Raw genomic sequence first — 12,067 nt, 5'->3', positions numbered from 1 at the left:
AGGCAACAGCTGAACCGGCCACTTCTGTGCTGGAACATTCACAGTTCCTTGACCTTCCCCCACTCCAAGCCCTGTACATGTTCCAGGCAAAGTATGTAAAACATTGGAAAAAATGGTGATATTTTTAAACTTCTGAATGTTCCACTCAGAATAAGCCCAAAGCATGGCTGTGTATATCACCCACCTTCTTTCAGTAAATCTGGAATGTCCGCCTGGTACCTGGGACCTACACGGATCTCTCCTTTATCTGCTAGAAGAGTCTTTTGCTGTGGATCGTAAACTAGACAATAAAAAAAGGAATCCTGAAAGAAAAAAGAAAAAGGAGAGTTACTTCAGAGTGCGAGCTCAACACCTTCCTTTGCCACTGCAAGGGAATTAGAGTCAACTCTCCCCAGAATCTGAAGAAACCCATACTCAACCAAACCCTCCTTCTACACACCAAGCTCTGTTTAAATGGACAAGTCTCCATTAAACTACTATAGTCTCACTACCCCTAATCATTTCCCCAATTTTTTTATTTTTTACTCTAAGTTGGGTCTGTGCAGAGATAACATCTGGTGCAATGTGTCTCTGTTTCCTTCACCTTTCAAAAGAAGCTGATATAACTTAAAAGAGGAAATACAACAAGAAACAGTCTTGAAATTATGTACACATACCATGTAACACCACTAAGAGATTGAATAAATGTTCAAACATTTTTGAAAATCTTTACAATATTGATTTCTCCATCTCTTCACCCATCTTCTACCAGATATTAAAAAGAATTCCTGGAATTTAATATGAGAAACTGAACCCCAGCAACAAGACAAAGTCCACTGAGTAGCGCTCACCATGACATACTCAAGACACACACGACAGCGCAAGAGGATGGCGCAGTGAGACAGGCGCACATGCACACAGACAGACAGAAACACTAAACTTCTCTAAGAGTGAGCATGCTCTGAATAGGGAAGTCAACTCTCAGCCCCCATGGAAATAGCATATAGTGACAGCATTTCAGGGTTGGGCTGAAGCCAGTGCTATCTGCATTCTGGTCTGAAGTCATTGTGCAGTAATATCTTATCAAAAGTCTCTTATACATCATGCACTTCCTGTAGGTGCCACACTTCTTTCCTGTAACACATTCTCCCATCGCACTTTGTTAATAACATCCATGATAAAATGTCACATCTTCCAAGTCTGATTATTACATGATATCTGCTACAGGCATTCTGTCACACGTGCACTACTGACTGACAGATGGACTCATGCACACCACTTCCCCCCTCCCCCATGCACTCCTCACTGGCACGCGCACACTCCTACTAACATGTGCACACACACAGACACGCTCCTCATTGACATGCATACAACACTCAAGGAATATCTGAGAATACAGGTCACTGTTCCCTGTGCAGCTTATTGTACCTCCTCTAGTGGCAGATAACAAAAGGAAAAAAAAGTCTCACCTCTTTCTCCAGATATGAAAAGACTGCTTCAGTTTCATTCAGCAGGGTCACACTGCATTTACCTCTGTGTGGAAACAAAGGGGGAGCTTGTTGTATTTAAAAGCAGAGGGGCATAAAACATCATATAAGTTAAACCTGGCAATCTGGGGCGTTTGGCAAACTTAATGCACTACAGGCAAATATTTAAACTGAAATCACCAGAACTCTCATTATGCTCAAAACACTCCATCAAACGCGACATGTGCATGTTTGTGCCCACACGTGTGAGATGTGTATATGCATGATTTCACTTCCCATTAATGTCAGTCCAAATGCATGACTACTTCTGATATAGGGTCTACTTAAAGCCAAACTTAGAGATTTCGCGTCTGGGAATTGGTTGGCTATAATGCAGTTTACTATTGCTTGGAACTCAGTATAACACAGTGGATTCAGCATCACCACATGGATTACAACTGAAGTTCCATCCCTCATGTTTCAAATCCACCCAGGATTATAGGTATCTCTGGGACATACAATGTACCTCGGGCTGTTCTCGCTGCATCCCGAGATCCACACTCAGTGCCATGTGCCGCCATATGAACACATTCGACCTCTCTCTCCAGCAGCACCAACTCATCCTATCCCAAAGCTGTCCTCGTACCCAGTTTCATCTTATTCTTTGTCTCATCCGACGCCTTAACAAGAAACTTTTCCTCTTCCTTTCAGGTGCAAAGGAACACAAGCCTCCAACATCCAGGACCTTCCCGTCCCTCTGACTCCATCCCGTCTTCTAATCCTAGCCCTTGCCGTATTTTCACCATATCCTCTGACCTTCCCCCCTCTGATGCAGAACATTCTGTACTCAGCAAAGGACTGTTTCATACCCTTACGCCCTCACCTCAATTAATTTCGGGCTCGGCATGATGCTGAGCTCTTCTTCCGCCACCTTTGTCTCCGTGCTCACTTCTTTGGGCAGGAGTCCTCCCCTCGTTCCATGGATCCTTTCACCCGCCTCGAGTATTTTCCTCCCACCTGGATCCTTCCCTCTGGCTTCTTACCGGCTGTCGATCTTTTCATTGAGAACTGTTGGCATGACATCAGCCGTCTCAATTTCTCTGCCCCTCTCACCCACTCTAACCTGTCTCTTTCTGAACTTGCCGCACTCTGTTCTCTCAGGTCCAACTCTGACTTTGTTATCAAACCTGCTGACAAGGGTGGTGCTGTTGTTGTCTGGCGCACTGACCTCTACCTCGCAGAGGCTGAGCGTCAACTCACAGACACTTCCTCCTACCTCCCCCTGGACCATGACCCCACCACTGAACATCAAGCTATTGTTTCCAGTACACCCATTGACCTCATCTCCTCTGGAGATCTGTCCTCCACAGCTTCCACCCTTAGTCTCCCAACTCTGGACAGACCGTTTCTCCCTCCCCCCCCACAAAATCCACAAACAGGACTGTCCCGGCAGACCGATCGTGTCAGCCTGTGCCTGCCCCACGGAACTCATTTCTTCCTATCTTGATTCCGTTCTCTCTCCCCTTGTCCAATCTCTTCCCACCTACATCCACGATTCCTCTGATGCCCTACGTCATATCAACAATTTCCAGTTCTCTGGCCCTAACCACCACCTCTTCACCATGGGCGTCCAATCCTTCTACACCTCCATCCCCCACCAGGATGGTCTGAGAGCTCTCTGCTTCTTCCTTGAACAGAGGCTTGAACAATTACCATCCACCACCACTCTCCACCGCCTGGCTGAACTTGTTCTCTCACTGAACAATTGTTCCTTAAACTCATCTCACTTCCTCCAGATAAAAGATGCAGCTATGGGTAACTTCATTGGTTCCAGTTATGCCCGTCTCTTTATGGGGTATGTGGAACATTCCTTGTTCCAGTCCTACTCAGGCCCTCTCCCACAACTCTTTTATCGGTACATCCATGACTGTTTCTGTGCTGCTTCATGCTCTCGTCTGGACCTGGGAAAATGCACCAATTTTACTTCCTATTTCCACTCCTCTATCACCTTCATGTAGACCATCTCCCGACACTTCCCTTCCTTGACCTCTTTGTCGCCATTTCTGGTGATAGGCTGTCCACCAATATTCATTACAAGCCCACCGACTCACACAGCTACCTCGACTACAACTCCTTACGACTACACCCTGCTTCCTGTAAGGACTCCGTCCCATTCTCTCAGTTCCTTCGCCTCCGTCGCATCTGTTCCAACGATGCCACCTTGCAAAACGGCGCTTCTGATATATCTTCCTTCTCCCTTAGCCGAGGATTCCCCTCACTGTGGATTGACAGGGCCCTCAACCGTGTCCGACCCATCTCCTGCACCTCTGCCCTCACACCTTCCCCTCCCTCCCAGAACCATGATAGGGTCCCCCTTATCCTCACTTTTCACCCCACCAGCCTCCGCATTCAAAGGATCATCCTCTGCCACTTCTGCCAACTCCAGCATGATGCCACCACCAAACACATCTTCCCCTCACCTCCCGTCAGCATTTCGTAGGGACCGTTCCCTCCAGGACACCCTGGTCCACTCCTCCATCACCCGCAACACCTCATCCTCTTCCCACAATCACAGAAGGTGCATTACCTGCCCCTTTACCTCCTCCCTCCTCACCGTCCAAGGGCTCAAACACTCCTTTCAGGTGAAGCAGTGCTTCATTTGCGCCCCCTTCAATTTGGTCTACGGCATTCGCTGCTCCCAATGTGCTCTCCTCTACACTGGGGAGATCAAACGCAGACTGGGTGACCACTTTGCGGAACACCTTCGGTCTGTCCGCAAACATGACCCAGACCTCCCTGTCGCTTGCCATTTCAACACACTGTCCTGCTCTCATGCCCACATGTCCGTCCTTGGCCTGCTGCAATGTTCCATTGAAGCCCAATGCAAACTGGAGGAACAGCATCTCATCTTCCGACTAGGCACTTTACAGCCTTCTGGACTTAACATTGAGTTCAACATGAACTCTCTCCTCGATCCTCACCCCTTTTTTAATCTCCTTTTTTCTACATTCATTTTTTTATCCACTTATTTTTATTTGTTTATTCATTATTTTATCCCCCCTTCTATCCTATTTTCTATCTTTTTTTCCTACCACTGCACCCTCCCCCCACCCCATCACCAAAAGGGCCATCTGTTACTAGGTCCACGTTGTGCTTTTTACCCTTGTTCTGCCATTATCACATTCTGCTTTCTTACCTTTATGCCACTATCAGCACCTTTTTTAGTCCTTACCACTAACATTAACAGTCCCTTTGTCCTTTAGTTCATGAAATCTTTGTCAATATCTCCTTTGTCCCCATCTATTGCTGGCCTTCTATCCAGCTTCACCTGCTCCACCCACCCTTAAACAGTATAAATTTAATCACATTTCCACTTCTCTTTAGCTTTGAAGAAGGGTCATATGAACTCGAAACGTTAACTCGGTTTCTTTCTCCACAGATGCTGCTAGGCCTGCTGAATTTTCCCCGCATTTTCTGTTTTTGTTTCAGTATAACACAGGTCTGCCTTGGACCCCAAACTTTCATTCAAATAGGATTTGTCCAGTGGGGCATTAAACCACACAAAGCCAGGAACGCTTCCAGCATAGCAACTGAGCTTTGCTGAGGCAGCAATCAAGGCAATTCAATTCAATTGATCTCATCAGCCCTGTGTTGGGAAAGAGGTAAATCTATTAATGCTACTGCTGGCTGTCTAGTAACTCCTGCTGGACAGTGTATATATTTGCAAGCCTGAGCATTAGGCATCACCAAAAGATACAGCTATGAATGGGCCCAAGGCATGCACGTTATCTTAGCCTGGGAGCAAATATTGATTGATCTAGGAAACAAAAGAAATGCACATACCTGTGACTTTTAAACCCAGCCAGGCATGTTCCCCACCCAATATATTGGGACCCCTGCTATAACCTGGTCTCGAGATATGGCCGACATGGACTGTGATATAACGGGGTCCGGGTCTGAATGGTGCAGGCATAATTCGTTCAACACACTAATAAAGCTACTTGAGTTTTCGTATAACAGGGTGGACGCTGGATAATACATGGAGCAGCAGTGCTTAGGACATAAATTTGCATATTTGGATGAAACTGAAAAATAGATTCTGCCCATAGCCCTAGTAACAATTCGGTAATTCCACGTAATAAAGGTAGTTTGACTGTTTCACTATATTAAAAAAGCAGTACTTGTTATGTAACATTCACCACAATAAACGTTTCCAGGGGGCCCACAGCTGAAACCTTCACTTGCAGATTAGCAAAGTTTTCCTGCTCTCCAAAAGTCAACAACTGGGCGGGAAGTGATAACAGTTTTTTCAATCTACTGATCGAAACTTAACCCAAATGAAGAGGTGGCAGGCTGATTTTGATGAGACATGGGAACTGAGCTTAGATTTAACAGATCTTATTCAATGTGGGAACGTGCGGTGTTGCACAATGGGGTTTGGTAAACTTCATGTTCAGAATTTACTGCAGAACAATTGAACCTTCACAGAAGGTAAAAAACCCAACAACTGGCTGATTTTGTCTTGTTCCCAACCACACTTCACATTTTTGTGTTATCTACGAGCATGTGAACGTTGCTATCATTCAAATTAATAACGGACATGAACAGCGATGGTCTCAACAGTCGATAAATCATTATGAAGGCACTCAAGCAATATGACAAGCCTATTCAACAGCAAGCAGGCATGTACTGTCAGACCAATATAACAAAGTCAGAAATACTGCACTTAGGCTGTACAAGGCTTTGGGTGCTCTCACATTTGGGAATCTTGTGTTCAGTTTTGGTCCTCAGGCCCTAGAGGGTGTGCAGGGGATGTCAACAAAACGACAGAGTCTAACGGATTTTGGTGATCAGGATAGGATCAAGAAGTTGGGTGATTTTGGCAGAGAAATGCAGGTTTAGAGTGGGCATGATTGAGGTGTGTAAAATGATGATGGGATCAAACGAAGCCCAGTTACATAGGTTCACTGTTCAATTGTGAATTGTGTGTTCTGGCTAACATGTATCCCACGACCAAAAACAGGTCAACTGCTAATTTAGATAAAATGTCGTCTGCGGGACTTGCTGCATGCAAATCGGTTTCCATGTGTGCCCACAAAACAGTAGCTTCATTTCAAAAGTAATTCATTGGCCATGAAACACTGTAATATCCTAAGGATGTAAAAAGTAATATATAAATGGAAACTCTTCCTTTTGAGACTTTTCCTCAGTTAAATAGGAATCGTCAGAATAGGGCTAAACTACTGAATGCCAACACAAAGCTCTAGGTTAAATGCTAAAAGGTATTTCTCTCCAAGTGAGCTGTTATCCTCTGGAACAGACTATCAGAGTATGGATCCCCTGCAGTGCTACAGAAGCTAGATGAGTTCCTGGGAAAAAGGGGACATTTATAGCTATTAAGAGCAAAGTCTGTGTTACATGGGATTAGAAGGTTTTGCATATTGGTTGCCATCTTCTGGAGCTTCTTTTGACTGCTTCTGGAACTCAGATAGGAATTGGTGATGGAAGGTCATCAACCTGAAATGTTAACACTGTTTTCTCTCCACAATTACTGACACAGCGGAGTACTTCGAGCATTTCTGTTTTTATGCGACTTTCATTATCTGCAGCATTTTGTTTCTGTCGAATTGGTCAGTGGGACTCTTTCCATCCGTTTTATAATGTTTACAAGCTAGATGCGTAATTATCAGAGAAGAACAGGATGGGCTTCACTCCTGACAGCAATACATGGGGCAGAGGTGACACACAGGGGTCAGGGGAAACATACAAATGCCTTCTTTGAATGATTGAAGATGAAAGTTTGGAAGAGGACAAGTTTAACCAAGACAGGCACTGATCACCTCCCGACCTCTCCTAAAAGATGAATCAGGCAATGTCTCCTGTTACCCATCTGATTTGGCATTTTCATCTACATAACATTCATTGGGTATACCATCTTCAGTATGCCCATTCTACAGACTATGTCACTTAAAATTTTTGACTAATATAATCCTAACACCACAGCCTCAAGAGCCAGCGTTTCTGCAGCCAAAGCAATTTTGACAACCCTTTTTATTTTCTTTGCTTCCCAGGCTAAAGGACAACATATCCCATTTTCACCTATAGAACTATTATGAAACCTGTTGCTATTTTAGTATAATTAAGGAAGATTAGCTTTGAAGCATCATTAAAAATTTAACCATGCATTTATCCAGATTTCACTTTCTTCATGTTAACTCCAGCACATCAAAACCAGCATCTGGTCTAGAGTCCTAGAGTCCACAAACTGACCACTCCACGCTTCACAACTTCTCATGATCTTTTTCTGGATAGATAACCTCTCTGTGAGGGCCTGGTACAATTAACCAGGATTGGAATAACACTCTTGAAATTCGATGGTTGATTTTAAGTTATGTAACATCTATTCTGCTTAATAGATAAACCAATATATTAAAAAAAAACCCAAAGGCCTGACTTCAAAGTTTAAATTCTACACTTACCTTAATATATTTTTCAAGTCCACGGAGCCACCTCATGAGGGTTTCCATTACAATAAAACATTGCTGGTTCTACATTTAGTTCAATGCAACCTATTTTCAGCAAAACAGGTCTCGCTGAAAAATACCAGGCCCTGGACCATTTTTATAGTTTCCCTCCTGTATCTAAAACCTCTTTGGGCAGTTTCAGAAAAACTCCTCTTGGAAAAGCATCCCGTGCAGAAATGCAGCTTTCCACGACGCTGATCTACACCTATCAACATGTGGACACAAGTGAACTGTTGAGCCACATGCAAATAGTGACCAACAGTACTGAGCCACAATAAAAAACCTACACAGTCTTTTTATAGCTCAGATTATTTAACTCATTTCAATGTACAGGAGAGACTACTGATGGAAGAAACCAACTCATGTAACCTCTAAAATCTACCTGCGGCCCCTAGTTGTAAACCTCTGCTTTAGGTTACCTGTACCTGGAGGCTGAAAAGTCACATCGGAGAACTAAACGGGTGGACTGCTTCATATGATGGGTCAGCCTTGTATCCAATTGCTGCTATCATGGAAGCTGTGCTGTAGAATGTACCATCAAATTTTGGATCTTAATGAAGTAAAGATAACCTGAAGGCTGTGCAAGTTATCCAGGCTAGTGCCAGTTTTTGGGTGTCATTGATCCAAGGTGTGCAGTGCAGTAATACAGGTTCTCCTGCCTCAGGCAAGGCAGCAGACCATCTTAATACATGTATCAGCTATAACTCGGCAACACTAGGATTCCTGCTGCAACCAACAGCTTCTCATATGGACAATTCTGCTCCCAACCAAGTCGTACCTGGACATTTTGTGGGTAAGAGGAGGGAGATTGCAAGTACAGTTCATACATCTGCTTACCGTATGTGCGTTGCTGGTAAGGACTCGAGCTGTCGTGATAGGAACAGCTCTCGATGTTTGAGCTGGTGTTGCTGTTTCTCTGTCAACTGCTGTGGGTTGTCCAAGTTCGTTTCTGCTTCCATTTCCTCCTCCAGATCTTCTGCAATTAAAAACACAACAAAAAGTTACACCAGTTGCTGATGCACAGCACATTGAGCAAGGCAGCCAACAAAGTCCAGGGGCAGATCCTCACACACTCACTCTGCCTGTGCCTAAGGGAGCAGGTGAATACCAGGACAAAACACTTCAGGACACTGGAGCTCCATTACTAGCTTGACAGTCAAAAGTAAGGCTTCAAACTAGGAGATCCCACATTGTGTCTGCAGCTTTTCAGAGACATTGATGCCTTCTATTACTGAAGGGCTGGTCCTCTGGAAATCAGACCCACCCAAAGAATAGACACAACCAGAAAAGGTACTTCTCCAAATCCTTTAGGGAAAATTGTATTTCAAAAACGGTGTTTGTTCTGAGGCTAATGCAGATTGTTGTGTCAAGTGAAGAAAACTACATCTGGGAGTGCTTAACGCTAACATTAGATGCTTGAAGTGAAAAATATTTTGTTTCCCAGTGCCAACACCTTCAATAACCATAAACACTCTCCCGCTCCCCCAATTAGGTTAGAAGCTAAGACATGTTTCTCCCTTGTACTCTGTACCTAGGAAGGGGAGGAGACACGTTTCTCTATTCTCCCCACCCATGGCTTCCCGTAGCATTAAGCTACACAGACTGGGAATCCCAAGCTCAATTGCAGGCCTGTGCCAAGTTAGTCATTGCCAGCTGCAGTAGTAAGGATGTACCTGGCTGGAGCAGCATGGGGAGATACAGGGAGAATCAACAAAGTCTCAGCCCTTGCCACGCTCTGGTGTCCCCTACTAGACAGTGGGCGCATGAATGGCAGGCCAAAACTCAATCCAGGATTTATTGAACATAAGAGTAGCTCACATAGCAGCTCCAGCGCTCTTCCATCAGACCACAGCTGATCTGCACCTCAACTCCATATCCGTTAAGAACATAAGAAACAGAAGTCGGAGCAGGCCATATGGCCCATTAAGTTGCTCCACCATATGAAGTGAGCATAGCTGAATTTCTACAGGAGCTTCACTTTATCACACTATCCCCATATATCCTTGGATTCCGTTAGTGCCCAAAAATCTTGCGCTCTCAGTCTTGAATAGTCATCAACTGAGTATCCAAAATCCTCTGAGAGGATTCCAAAAATTAACATTCATATCCAAATGAAGAAAGTTTTCTCATCTCAAGCCATAATTGGCTGAACCTCTTATTCTGAGATTATGACCATTAGTTCTAAACACTCCAGCCAGGGTAAATGTCTTTCTAGCCTGTCAAGCCCTCTAAAAAAAAAACTCTATATGTTTCAACAAGATTATCTCTCATTCTTCTAAATCCCAGAGAACATAGGCCCATTCTACTCCATCTCTCCTCATAGGACAATCTTCTCATACTAGGAACCAATCTCGTAAACCGTTATTGCATTCTGGTTAAGGTACGCAAAGGAACCAAAACTGTGCATAGTACTCCAGGTACTTACTCCAAGGGCCTATATAATTGCAGCAAAATATACCTTACTCTTATACGCCAACCCCTGTGCAATTAAGGCCAACAAGGCATGTTCCTTCCCGAGTGCTTGCATGTTATCTCTGTGATTCATGTGCAGGTCTCTCAACTACTTCCGAATACCAACATTATCTAGTCTCTCAAAATAAAAACAGAAAATGCTGGAAAAACTCAGCAGGTCTGGCAGCATCTATGGAGAAAGAAACAGTTAATGTTTCGAGTCTATATGACCCTTCTTTAGAGCTAAAACAATAATCTAGTCTCTCACCTTCTAAGAATATTCTGGTTTTCCATTTTTCCTACCAAAGTGGACAATTTCACATGACCCCAAATTATATTCCATCTGCCACATTCTTGCCCAATCATTCAACCAATTTTGAAGAACATTCATACTGGACTTGAAACATTAACCCTGTTTCTCTCTCCACAGAGGTTGCCAGACCTGCTGAGTTTTTCCAACACTATTTCAGAGTTCCGACCTCCACAGTATTTTGCTTTTAATTTAACCAATCTATATCCCTTTGCAGCACTCTTGGTATCCCCCTCACAGCTTACATTCCCACACACAGTCTCAATACCCTTATCTAAGTCAGTTTTGAAAATTTCTATTGTCTCAGTATTCACAACCTTTTGCCAGAGAGTCCAGATTCCTGCTACATTTTGGATGGAAAGGGGCTTCCCGATTTCACTCCAAAATGGTCTGTGTTGATTTCCCCACCAGAGGACAGAGTACCTCATATGCATTTTACCAAAGCCTTCTAAGATTTTACGTTTCTCACTCAGACCACCCCTCAATCTTCTAAACTCAAAGGAACACAAACCAAGTTTATGTAACCTGTCCTTATATTTTAATCCTTTCAACCCCAGTGTCAGTTTGATAAATTTGCACTGAACTGAGTGCAGTACTTTCAATGGCCAGTCACGGCTCTGTACAACTGAAGCACAGTTCCTTCCTTTTGCCTTCTTGAATTAGTCTTTTGGTTACTCGTTGCACCTGGCTATAAGCGTTTTTTGTGAGATCTGGGGACTTGGACACGCAAATTCTCCTCCTTCATAGTTCCTGACTTCTCACCGTAATAAAAAATATTATAGTTTGCTTTTCTTGGCTCCAAGGAGGATACTTAATATTTCCCCACGCTGAAGTTAACTTGCCAGTTTTTGTCAACTGTCATGTAGTTTCCTCCAATTCCAAACACTTTTATTTTTGTTATTAATATAACTGCAACATCAGCAGTAACCACTGTAAATAACGCTATAGAGTTCACTATAGGGGCTCACTTGAAGAGGAGTTGAGAGTAGTGACACCCAAAACCTGTACCCAGCTATAGTCAGCACCTGGGGGGAAAAAGAAACACAGACTGCATTTATATAACGCAAAACATAAAAAACATCCCAAAATGCTTTACAAACTTTGAAGTGTGTATTGTTTAGTTGTTGTCCTAAAAGGGAGAAAATTGAAACTTTAAGGCTGTGGCTCCAGCCTACAACATGCAAATTTTAGATCTTCAGTAAGCAACAACACAGAACGATTCAATATATCCATCTTGGGCTAAACTTCATCAGTAAAGGCAACATCATAACAGTGTTAAGAAATATGAGGACCTTAATACTAGGAAACTAGCAATTTACATTTTGATGAGGAAATAT

The 12,067-nt window shown here is 43.6% G+C and overlaps 1 protein-coding gene across 5 annotated transcripts in view; it reads right to left on the bottom strand.

Moving 5' to 3' along the window:
• The window catches only part of LOC144671312 (metastasis-associated protein MTA1-like), a 99,648-nt gene that overhangs the window by 34,174 nt on the left and 53,407 nt on the right, over window positions 1–12,067 (bottom strand). For all 5 annotated transcript variants that reach the window (XM_078533131.1, XM_078533132.1, XM_078533128.1 and 2 more), the window contains 3 exons: window positions 8,807–8,945; window positions 1,449–1,512; window positions 185–302 (listed from right to left, as the gene is read on the bottom strand). In XM_078533131.1, the coding sequence (XP_078389257.1) occupies window positions 185–302; window positions 1,449–1,512; window positions 8,807–8,928 (304 nt within the window). In that variant the 5' untranslated portion in view covers window positions 8,929–8,945. The remainder of the gene's footprint in view (window positions 1–184; window positions 303–1,448; window positions 1,513–8,806; window positions 8,946–12,067) is intronic.

This window comes from Cetorhinus maximus, chromosome 32 (genome assembly GCF_964194155.1).
Source record: "Cetorhinus maximus chromosome 32, sCetMax3.hap1.1, whole genome shotgun sequence".
Lineage (NCBI taxonomy): Eukaryota > Metazoa > Chordata > Chondrichthyes > Lamniformes > Cetorhinidae > Cetorhinus > Cetorhinus maximus.
The sequence above is the reverse complement of the archived record's forward strand: the minus strand, read 5'-3'. Positions and strand labels throughout refer to the sequence as shown.